Source organism: Coregonus clupeaformis, chromosome 16 (assembly GCF_020615455.1).
Source record: "Coregonus clupeaformis isolate EN_2021a chromosome 16, ASM2061545v1, whole genome shotgun sequence".
Classification (NCBI taxonomy): Eukaryota; Metazoa; Chordata; class Actinopteri; order Salmoniformes; family Salmonidae; genus Coregonus; species Coregonus clupeaformis.
In genome coordinates, this window is record NC_059207.1 from 20,299,492 (window position 1) to 20,311,842 (window position 12,351).

General features: G+C 37.7%; 2 protein-coding genes across 2 annotated transcripts in view; both read right to left on the reverse strand.

Annotated features, from left to right (window-relative positions):
- Positions 1-887: 887 nt before the first annotated feature.
- On the reverse strand, positions 888-6,024 carry LOC121545608. The gene is made up of 3 exons (XM_045225958.1): positions 5,964-6,024; positions 2,042-4,694; positions 888-945 (listed from the first exon to the last, which is right to left on the reverse strand). Exons 1-3 carry the CDS (start codon positions 6,022-6,024, stop codon positions 888-890), a joined length of 2,772 nt encoding a protein of 923 aa, XP_045081893.1.
- Positions 6,025-6,867: 843 nt separating this feature from the next.
- The window catches only part of LOC121545287 (anthrax toxin receptor 2-like), a 117,979-nt gene continuing 112,495 nt past the window's right edge, over positions 6,868-12,351 (reverse strand). Inside the window, exon 16 of the mRNA XM_041855715.2 lies at positions 6,868-10,159. Within this exon, the coding sequence (XP_041711649.2) occupies positions 10,146-10,159 (14 nt within the window). The 3' untranslated portion in view covers positions 6,868-10,145. The remainder of the gene's footprint in view (positions 10,160-12,351) is intronic.

Below are 12,351 nucleotides of genomic sequence, written 5' to 3' on the forward strand. Positions count from 1 at the left end.
ATCCAGAGCGACTTACAGTTAGTGAGTGCAGGATCTCTAGTGGCACAGCTAGCACTGCGATGCAGTGCCTTAGACCACTGCGCCACTCAGGAGACTAGATCCTAACAACATGGCCTAAACCTCAGAAAGCCTGAACCATCAAGAATTAGTAATCCTCCACCTGTATTTCCTACATTTAAACATTTAAGTCATTTAGCAGACGCTCTTATCCAGAGCGACTTACAAATTGGTGCATTCAACTTAGGATAGCCAGTGGGACAACCACATCTTGATCACAGTAAGTACACTTCTTCAAACAAGCAGCTGTGAGCAAAGTCAGAGCAATCAGGGACAACTACATCTCGATCACAATAAGTACTTTTCTTTAAACAAGTCAGTGCTAGCAGGTGAAATAAGTCAGGTGTTAGTTTAGACAAAAGACAGTGGTAGTAAAGGGGAGGTAGAAGGATTACTATTATACTATTCCAGGTATTCCTTAAAGAGGTAGGGTTTCAAGTGTCTCCGGAAGGTGGACACATCCTTTCCTTCCGTCTCTTTGAATCTGAATAGCAGCCTTCTCTACAACACCAGAGAGCCAGGGACTAATACTCTTTCAAATGCAAAGCATAAAATCTAGCGTCAACTCTAAACAAGCTCTTCTTAGGGTTTTTAAATGGTCCATGCAGCCATGCTTCCACTGGGAAAACAGGGTCCCTCTTTGAAAGGTTAGTCTTTCTCCCCCCCACCTCTCTCTCTTTCTCTCTCTCCATTACCCACCCCCATCTTTCTCTCACCATCTCTCCATCTCCCTCTCCTTCTCTCTCTCTGCAGACAGTATTTGATCGTGTAGTTACCCAAATCTCAGAGACAACTGTGACATTGTGGATAACCTGTGAACCCAAGCAGGTTTAGAGGGCCAACGCTCGCGGTGTACGACCACCGCTCACTGGAACAACTCTCAGGGAACTGACAGAAGTAGGAGTTGGGTTTTACGATGGTTAAGACACTCCATTAAAAATGAGAATACAGGAACTAGAGTTTCACTCATCTCAAAGACTATTTATGTTAAGACCTTGTTTTGTGTTCGGTTGTGTTGTGAGACTCTAACATCTGAATATGGAGTTTTTAGTGGATTGGCGAAGGTACTTAGTATTTAATTAAATTTAAATAAATAAAAGTATTGTAAAATACAACTTGTTGTTTGTATTTTATGCAGTGTATATTATTTGTATATATAACTTTGTCCCACTATGGAGTTTTTCCTGGTCAGTTCACATTGCCAGTAAAAACTCCTGACCCTGTGTTGTTACATCAACAGTTGCAATTAATTGTGAAATAAATATACGTTCTGGTCACCCCCACCCCACAGTGCATATAGTCTAAAGATGGATTCATCCCATCCCACAGTGTATATCTAGTCTCAAGATGGATTCAAATACTGTAACTGACATAATAAGCAACTGTACTCACGTATCCCGAGTCGGATGTATTTAAATCCACCTTAATGATGAAGCAGAGTCATTTTACGTTTCCAGATTTGAAAGGCATAACCCCAGCTCTTACCGGCTTATAGCGTACATTTTGTATTTTAGACCTTGCAGTTTAGATGGTTCCTTATTCACATGAAGAGGTTGTATGAGTCTGGCCAGGTGCTGACCACCGGTTAACACGGCACGCTTCATTCACCACTGATCCAGTCTGGTTTAACCAGGCTAACTCGACACTTCTATCAAGATCATTCTTACTGTAGATCTATGGTTCCTCTGGTCTAGAGGAGGCTGTTTGACAAGGAGGACACATGACAAGGAAGACATGGCAGCTATTTGCGTAGGAATGACACCACCTGTCGGGTAGAGGAATAACTATATCAACAGAGGACTTCCATTTTGATGTGGCCATATTGGCCATACCAGTGTCAGTGGCATTACTGAGTCATAGGAAGAAAGCAATTCAGATCAACAAAATCTAAATAAATACAGACTCTGTTAACTTATGCACTCAGTATGTTAGCATGCTACTCAAACATAGTGTAAGATAGAGTACTGTAAGATAGAGTACTTACTGTAAGATAGAGTACTGTAAGATAGAGTATTGTAATATAGAGTATTGTAATATAGAGTACTGTAAGATAGCGTACTGTAATATAGAGTACTGTAAGATAGAGTACTGTAAGATAGAGTATTGTAATATAGAGTATTGTAATATAGAGTACTGTAAGATAGCGTACTGTAATATAGAGTACTGTAAGATAGAGTACTGTAAGATAGAGTATTGTAATATAGAGTATTGTAATATAGAGTACTGCAAGATAGAGTATTGTAAGATAGAGTATTGTAAGATAGAGTATTGTAATATAGAGTATTGTAATATAGAGTATTGTAATATAGAGTACTGCAAGATAGAGTATTGTAAGATAGAGTATTGTAATATAGAGTATTGTAAGATAGAGTACTGTAAGATAGAGTATTGTAATATATAGTATTGTAAGATAGAGTACTGTAAGATAGAGTACTGCAAGATAGAGTATTGTAAGATAGAGTATTGTAATATAGAGTATTGTAATATAGAGTACTGTAAGCTAGAGTATTGTAAGATAGAGTATTGTAAGATAGAGTATTGTAATATAGAGTACTGTAATATAGCGTACTGTAATATAGAGTACTGTAAGATAGAGTACTGTAAGATAGAGTATTGTAATATAGAGTATTGTAATATAGAGTACTGTAAGATAGAGTACTGTAAGATAGAGTACTGTAAGATAGAGTACTGTAAGATATAGTATTGTAATATAGAGTACTGTAAAATAGAGTACTGTAAGATAGAGTACTGTAAGATAGAGTATTGTAATATAGAGTATTGTAATATAGAGTATTGTAATATAGAGTACTGTAAGATAGAGTACTGTAAGATAGAGTACTGTAAGATAGAGTACTGTAAGATAGAGTATTGTAAGATATAGTATTGTAATATAGAGTACTGTAAGATAGAGTACTGTAAGATAGAGTATTGTAAGATATAATATTGTAAGATATAGTATTGTAATATAGAGTACTGTAAGATAGAGTACTGTAAGATAGAGTATTGTAATATAGAGTACTGTAAGATAGAGTATTGTAATATAGAGTACTGTAAGATAGAGTATTGTAAGATATAGTATTGTAATATAGAGTACTGTAATATAGAGTACTGTAAGATAGAGTATTGTAATATAGAGTACTGTAAGATAGAGTACTGTAAGATAGAGTACTGCAAGATAGAGTATTGTAATATAGAGTATTGTAATATAGAGTATTGTAATATAGAGTACTGTAAGATAGAGTATTGTAAGATAGAGTATTGTAATATAGAGTACTGTAATATAGCGTACTGTAATATAGAGTACTGTAAGATAGAGTACTGTAAGATAGAGTATTGTAATATAGAGTATTGTAATATAGAGTACTGTAAGATAGAGTACTGAAAGATAGAGTACTGTAAGATAGAGTATTGTAAGATATAGTATTGTAATATAGAGTACTGTAAAATAGAGTACTGTAAGATAGAGTACTGTAAGATAGAGTACTGTAAGATAGAGTATTGTAATATAGAGTATTGTAATATAGAGTATTGTAATATAGAGTACTGTAAGATAGAGTACTGTAAGATAGAGTACTGTAAGATAGAGTATTGTAAGATATAGTATTGTAATATAGAGTACTGTAAGATAGAGTATTGTAAGATATAGTATTGTAATATAGAGTACTGTAAGATAGAGTACTGTAAGATAGAGTACTGTAAGATAGAGTATTGTAATATAGAGTACTGTAAGATATAGTATTGTAATATAGAGTACTGTAAGATAGAGTATTGTAAGATAGAGTATTGTAATATAGAGTACTGTAATATAGAGTACTGTAAGATAGAGTATTGTAATATAGAGTACTGTAAGATAGAGTACTGTAAGATAGAGTACTGTAAGATATAGTATTGTAATATAGAGTACTGTAAAATAGAGCACTGTAAGATAGAGTACTGTAAGATAGAGTACTGTAAGATAGAGTATTGTAATATAGAGTATTGTAATATAGAGTATTGTAATATAGAGTACTGTAAGATAGAGTACTGTAAGATAGAGTACTGTAAGATAGAGTATTGTAAGATAGAGTATTGTAAGATAGAGTATTGTAATATAGAGTAATGTAAGATATAGTACTGTAAGATAGAGTATTGTAAGATATAGTATTGTAATATAGAGTACTGTAAGATAGAGTACTGTAAGATAGAGTATTGTAAGATAGAGTATTGTAATATAGAGTACTGTAAGATAGAGTACTGTAAGATAGAGTACTGTAAGATAGAGTATTGTAAGATATAGTATTGTAATATAGAGTACTGTAAAATAGAGTACTGTAAGATAGAGTACTGTAAGATAGAGTACTGTAAGATAGAGTATTGTAAGATAGAGTATTGTAATATAGAGTACTGTAAGATAGAGTACTGTAAGATAGAGTACTGTAATATAGAGTACTGTAATATAGAGTACTGTAAGATAGAGTATTGTAAGATATAGTATTGTAATATAGAGTACTGTAAGATAGAGTATTGTAAGATATAGTATTGTAATATAGAGTACTGTAAGATAGAGTACTGTAAGATAGAGTACTGTAATATAGAGTACTGTAAGATAGAGTACTGTAAGATAGAGTACTGTAAGATAGCTGCTCTATACAGTTTTGCTGCACATTATAAGGCATCACTTGATAGCTCAGGTTTTGCAGCATATATATATATTTCAACATGGATTATAACAGTATTTCTGCTGTATTACATATCCTGTGTTCCAAACTGCTCAATCAGTCCGTGGTTACTGCTGCTGTGGATAAGGGGATTGGTAAATAGGCAGATAAGCATATATTTTGAAAAAGCAGTTAATGAAACTGGTAGATTTATATTTAAAAGCATATGAAAAAATAGCCTTTTAATATTAAAGCATATGAAAATATAGCCTTTTAATATTAAAGCATATTAAAATATGGCCTTCAATAACTCCAGTAACCGTTAGTGACGGTTAAGCGTTCTAAGCCGAGTGTAATGGTCAGATGAGCAAAGTAATCTGCTTATGAAGGGACGCTGATGATTTAGTTAGTGTCAAGTGATACCGTCTGTGTGTGTGTGTGTGTGTGTGTGTTTGAGTGTGTGTTTGTGCGTTTGTGCGTCCTCAGAAGGCACAGAAACCTTCAGATGAACTGGAAGCACAGTGATACAGGCTGTCGATAAAAACAGAGCTTGTATTATAGATACACTACATGACCGAAGGTATGTGGACACGCGCTCGTCAAACATTTCACTCCAAAATCATGGGCATTAATATGGAGTTTGTCCCCCCTTTGCTGCTATAACATCCTCCTCTCTTCTAGGAAGACTTTCCACTAGATGTTGGAACATTGCTGCAGGTACTTGCTTCCATTCAGCCACAAGAGCATTAGTGAGGTCAGGCAATGATGTTGGGCGATTAGGCCTGGCTTGCAGTCGGCATTCCAACTCATCCCAAAGGTGTTCGATGGGGTTGAGGTCAGGGCTCTGTGCAGGCCAGTCAAGTTCTTCCACACCGATCTCGACAAACCATTTCTGTATGGACCTCGCTTTGTGCACGTGGGCATTGTCATGCTGAAACAGGAAAGGGCCTTCCCCAATCTGTTGCCACAAAGTTGTAAGCACAGAATTGTCTAGAATGTCATTGTATGCTGTAGCATTAAAATGTCCCTTCACTGGAACTAAGGGGCCTAGCCTGAACCATGAAAAACAGCCCCATACCATTATTCCTCCTCCACCAAACTTTACAGTTGGCACTATGCATTCAGGCAGGTAGCGTTCTCCTGGCATCCGCCAAACCCAGATTCGTCCTTCAGACCGCCAAATGGAGAAGCGTGATTCATCACTCCAGAGAGCGCGTTTCCACTGCTCCAGAGTCCAATGGAGGCAAGCTTTACACCACTCCAATCAACGTTCGGCATTGCACATGGTGATCTTAGGCTTGTGTGCGGCTGCACGGTCATGGAAAGCCATTTTATGAAGCTCCCGATGAACAGTTCTTGGTGATTGCATGGCTGTGAGCTTGATTTTATATACCTGTCAGTAACGGGTGTGGCTGAAATAGTCGAATCCACTAATTTGAAGGGGTGTCCAAATACTTTTGTATATATAGTGTATTTTCTGCCGCAGACGTAAGTTACTGTATGACTGTACTGGTATCTTCCAGTGTAAGATTACAGTCTCTCTCTCTCTTTCTCTCTCTCTCTCTCTCTCTCTCACACACACACACACACACACACACAGCACGCATCTCATCATAGCATTAAAATGTAGTGAAAACAGGTGTACAAGTGCATATTTTTACGAAATGGAAGACCTCTTTTTTGGGGCGTTGTGGTCCTTGGAGCGTTTTGTGTGTGTTTCTACATCTGTCCGTGTGTGTGTGTGTGTGTGTGTGTGTCTACATCTGTCCGTGTGTGTGTGTGTGTGTGTCTACATCTGTCCGTGTGTGTGTGTGTGTGTGTGTGTGTTTACATCTGTCCGTGTGTGTGTGTGTGTGTGTGTGTGTTTACATCTGTCCGTGTGTGTGTGTGTGTGTGTGTGTGTGTGTGTGTGTGTGTGTGTGTTTACATCTGTCCGTGTGTGTGTGTGTGTGTGTGTGTGTGTGTGTGTGTGTGTGTCCCTCCGGTGTTAGGCTTCACAGGGGGGGGGGGAGAGGCCGGTCGCTGTCCACTATCTCTGTCCACATACAACATATAATCACATTCCCTGTCGGCCCGTATAAATCTGTATAGACCCAATTAAACGTAGCCCTTAGCACCTTCATACTCAAATAGTATCAGGCCATTTCTTCACTATGTAGCAGAGGACTACGTGTAAGAATGGGATGTCCAGTTTCCAATGGATGGTTTAATAATAAACTCAACACGTGACAATCTTGACCATTTTAACATTACAATGGGTAACAACGCTACCATGGGATAGCAGTGAACAATTATTGAATGTAAAAAAAAAAACGGAAGAAACAAAAACTTTATTATTATTATTATTACATTATATGCAATTGCAGACCCTTGAAATGATATATCAAAGATGAAAACAAAGTTAGGAAAACAGTTGTTTTTCATTGTCTCTACAAAGCCTCTAGGACAGCGCTCTCCTGAAGTGCTATGACAATTTATGACAATACATGATAATATATGAGAATATATGAACTGCAGACATGAGGACACACAAAGTACAATAAAGTAGAAACACTGCATGATACAGTGAGTGAAGAATGTGCTTTTCATAGACTACTTTGCTATATATGATTTTCAAACAGGAAATTAAATTATAAAACTTCCTGTTATAAACTATAGCAACATACAGTGTTTTATACATAGTTGAACACTGTTTCGATTACCTGTTTTTTAACGTGTGTTTTTGAAAAAGATAAAACATATGCATAATTTACAACCTTCCAAATGTGAATAAAACAAATGTAGAAATTTGTTTTTTTAGAAAAATGTTTCCAATTCTAAATAAAAATTACAAAAGAATATAGTGAAATAACTACATTCAAACCAACTTTTAAAGGTTTTGCAAAATGTGTCTCTTTGGGCATTTCACATAAAATTCCATCGATCAATGCACAAAACAAAAGTGCAAAAAAATACAAAACAAAAGTGCAAAAAAATACATAACAATTCTTTATAAGAAAGCAATCTTTAAAGTGTATTAAAATATAAAAACCAATATTCTAAATATTTTGCATAAAAAGTTACAAATTAGATCTTTGGAACATTTGGAGATGGCACAGTGGAAAGAGAGGGCTCCTAAAACCAATGTGAAGCGTTGTTAGGGCGGAGAGCTGTGATTTGGCTGGTATGTAAATAACTAATTAGTATGGGTTAATAGCAGCTCTGTGCTCTCAGATGTAACATAAAAATGTGATATAAAAACGGCTAAATATCCTCTTCTACAGTCCATCTAAACCAAGTTGATTATCCTACTAAAATGTCACACTGAAGATTAGGCAAGAGACTAAAATATGTTTACTAATATCACAGCACCCTAAGGATTGTGTATCTGACCATCAGCATCATCCCTGTCCCTTCCTGTCCACCCAGATAACAAAACAAAGGAATAATTAAGTCGGAGACGACGTGCACGCCCAACCCGTCTCGTGCACACTCGCATGCCCACCAAATGTGAAAATCCAGGCCCATTCCCCCTGAAACTTGATGGTTGTTGAACTTATTTTTAGTGTCATTTGATAAGCTTCCCTGGTTGCACAGAGACATCCCACTGACCCAGCCACTGGTCATTGTCTATACCGGTTCCCATCAAAACCGGGCGCGCTTTGTCAGATTTCGACTCGAATATCCATTTTGCATCTGAAGTACCGTATCCAAAGTGACTGGATCGTTGGAGCCTTTTCTCTTCAGCTGCTCCCTCTCCTCCCCCACAGTGTTCCCCTCTCGCTGACATCATTTGGGATTGGCGTCATGACAGCACGCTTGAGAAATCTACAACAAATATATATACTACCGCTTTTTTGGTGGTGGAGCGCTGCGTGCAAGGCTTGGTAACATAATTTCTGGAAATGAACAATACTTATCCGTACGTCGCATCCGTTGCCTTGGTTTTGTGTTTGTGTTTCGGACAGCCAGGGTGCACCAAACCGTCGCCAAGGAGACAGGATGGGGTGGTCTCTTTCTCTCAAATACAGTTAGAGGTCTTTCAATGTCAAAAGGCATAAAATAAAAGACGACCAACTCTTCACAGGCTGCTGCTTGCTGTTCTCTTTAATTACTTTAATTAAACGTTGATATTCTGCTGCTGAGTGAAGCTATAGGGCTGAGACTGGAGGGTGGCCGGGAGGCCCTTGGAGGATTGGAGACAGAAGTGAAGGACAGAAGCAGGGAGATCCTGGGAGGATTGGAGACAGAAGGGAAGGACAGAAGCAGGGAGATCCTTGGAGGATTGGAGACAGAAGAGAAGGACAGAAGCAGGGAGATCCTTGGAGGATTGGAGACAGAAGGGAAGGACAGAAGCAGGGAGGCCCTTGGAGGATTGGAGACAGAAGGGAAGGACAGAAGCAGGGAGATCCTTGGAGGATTGGAGACAGAAGGGAGTGGGAGAGAGCTGTATCTATATCTTAAAACTCTTAAACTGACTGACTGGCAGGTTTATGGGTTGTGATGTTGTACGCCTTAGTGAGCATACAGCAGACTGCATCAAAACAGGGGGGAACACAGCCAAGCATCATGTCACAGGCTTCAGGCAGTCTATCCCTCAAACCTAGCCGTAGAAGAGAGCTGTGGTGATCTGGTCAGAGGGGCTGTCCTGTCCTGGCCCGCGGTGGGATAACGCTCTAATAACTCCCCCTGTTTCGAGTGCATAATGAAAGAAAGGTGTCTTCACAAAATTAAAGGGCAAAGTCTTAGCTACTGCTTCCAATACCTTAGGGCATCCTGGCTGTCCACAGTTTGTCATGCGTGTGCACTTCTCAGTGTTAAAATGACAGGATCTCCAGTCAAAGGGGGTCCCGCCGGGCATCTTTCAACGATAGTGGAGGGAGAGGAGTTGGAGAGGCTTTGTGATGAGATGTTGCCAAGAGGCAATGGACTTGTGCACTGTGTCGAGGCCCGCTGGGAGTACTCCTACTGCCACGCTAAAGGCACACAGTCTTGCTCGCTCTCTCGCTCGCTGTGTTATTTTTTTTTAGATAGCTTCCGTCTGTGTCCATGAAATAAGGTTCTCCACAGAAGGCACAATATGGTCAGAATATGTTAAGCCTTTGGTCGGCAAAAAAATAAAAAAACGGATCCGAACGGCCACAGTTTGTGCCGCACTTTATTCGCTTTGGCTTCTTGAGAAACAAAAAAACCACAAGTGGAAAAATATAAAGTTATATCCCAGTTATGATTTGAGATAATAATAATGATGTGATTTGAGAAAGCAGGAGATATCATGGAGAAGAGTCCCCTTTGTACACAAAATGGAGAGAAGCAGATGGATAGTGGCTTTAGACACTATCGTTTTGGGGATTTTAGATCTTCAAAAACAAACTTATTTTGCTTTCCACAGAGAGAATAGTCATTATTGTCGAGTCTATAATGTTGTAGATGGTATTCTTTGTCCTCTAACGGTTCTGCAGTCGGCTGAAATTAATACATCTCCCCTGGAATGAGAAAGAATAAGACATGGTATTAGACTCCAAAATTGCATACATTCATCACTATTTAAAATAAGTTATTTATAAAATAAACACTCGTAACACATTGTAATATTTGTTACAGCTAATATTATTCAAACTTAAATTGTAATATTTTCCCCAAAAATGGCAATTACATTTGAAATAAATCCAATTATTTTAGCATAGGAACACACTTAAATATTTTATATGTTAATACAGTGCCTTCAGAAAGTATTCATAGCCCTTGACTTAGTCCACTATGTTACAGCCTGAATTCAAAATGGATTAATACAAATAAAAAAATCTCAACCATCTACACACAATACCCCATAGTGACAAAGTGAAAACGTTTTAGAAATGTTAGCAAATGTATTGAAAATAAATTCACACCCCTGAGTCAATACTTTTTAGAAGCACATTGTGCAACATTTGCCCAAAATTCTTCAAGCTCTGTCAAAATGGTTGTTCATCATCGCTAGGCAACCATTTTCGAGTCTTGCCATAGATTTTCAAGTAGATTTAAATCAGAACTGCAACTCGGCCACTCAGGAACATTCACTGTCTTCTTGGTAAGCAACTCCAGTGTATATTTGGCTTGTGTTTTAGGTTATGTCCCTGCTGAAAGGTGAATTCATCTCCCAGTGTCTGTTGGAAAGCAGACAACCAGGTTTTCCTTATTTTCACTCTGTCAATTAGGTTAGTATTGTGGAGTAACTACAATGTTGTTGATCCATCCTCAGTTTTCTCCTATCACAGCCATTAAACTATGTAACTGTTTTAAAGTCACCATTGGCCTCGTGGTGAAATCCCTGAGAGGTTTCCCTTCTCTCCTGCAACTGAGTTAGGAAGGATGCATGTATCTTTGTAGTGACTGGGTGTATTGATACACCATCCAAAGTGTAATTATTAACTTCACCATGCTCAAACGGATATTCAATGTCTGCTTTTTTTTTTTTACCCATCTACCAATAGGTGCCCTGGTCTTTGTGGTTGAATCTGCGTTTGAAATTCACTGCTCGACAGATAATTGTATGTGTGGGGTACAGAGATGAGAGTAGTCATTAAAAAATCATGTTAAACACTACTATTGCACACAGCATGAGTCCATGCAACTTATTATTTGACTTGTTAAGCACATTTCTACTCCTGAACTTATTTAGGCATGCCATAACAAAGGGGACGAATACTTATTGACTCAATACATTTCAGCTCTCATTTTTAATTCATTTGTAAAAATGTCAAAAAACATATTTCCACTTTAACATTATGGGGTATTGTGTGTAGGTCAGTGACAAAATACATCTAAATGTAATCAATATTAATTCAGGCTGTAACACAACAAAATGTAGAAAACGTCAAGGGGTATGAATACTTTCTGAAGGCACTGTACATTTCCAAGTCTACAAAAGTAAAACTTTGTCGTTTTTTCTGCAACAAATTACAACATACATTTACATTTTACATTTTAGTCATTTAGCAGACGCTCTTATCCAGAGCGACTTACAGGAGCAATTAGGGTTAAGTGCCTTGCTCAAGGGCACATCGACAGATTTTTCACCTAGTCGGCTCGGGGATTAGAACCAGCAACCTTTCGATTACTGGCACAACGCTCTTAACCTCTAAGCTACCTGCCGCCCCATACTGTATAGAAAATTAAACACTTTCTTTCATCAGAAACATAATTTTAATATTTTAAAATGTTTAATTATAAAACAAATATACTAAATAAAATTTACTGGAAGATTACAAGTAATTACAAATGCTACTTTGAGCTATATAAAAGCAATATGTTCATACTATGTAAAATATACAATTAATACATAATATACCAGTCAAGAAAATATCTTACACATTGCAATACTCTTGTAACAGAATGCGTAATGCACAATGTGAGGACTCACTCACAACTGTTATTCCTTCACATGCCATCAACCTGCCCGCCACAACAACAATATGTCAATGAAGGCCCCTGATGGTGGTGGTCTTATCCCACTAACATGTCCTGTATAGGGCAGCATGGGGCAACATGGACCAGGGTTGGGGTCAATTCAAATTAAAGTCACTCAATTCAGGAAGTGATTTGAATTTTAAAAAATTTAGCAACTTTTGAAATAAATAATTTCTACTCTACAGTATATTGAAAAGTCTTTGAAAACAGATGTCCAATTATAGAATTG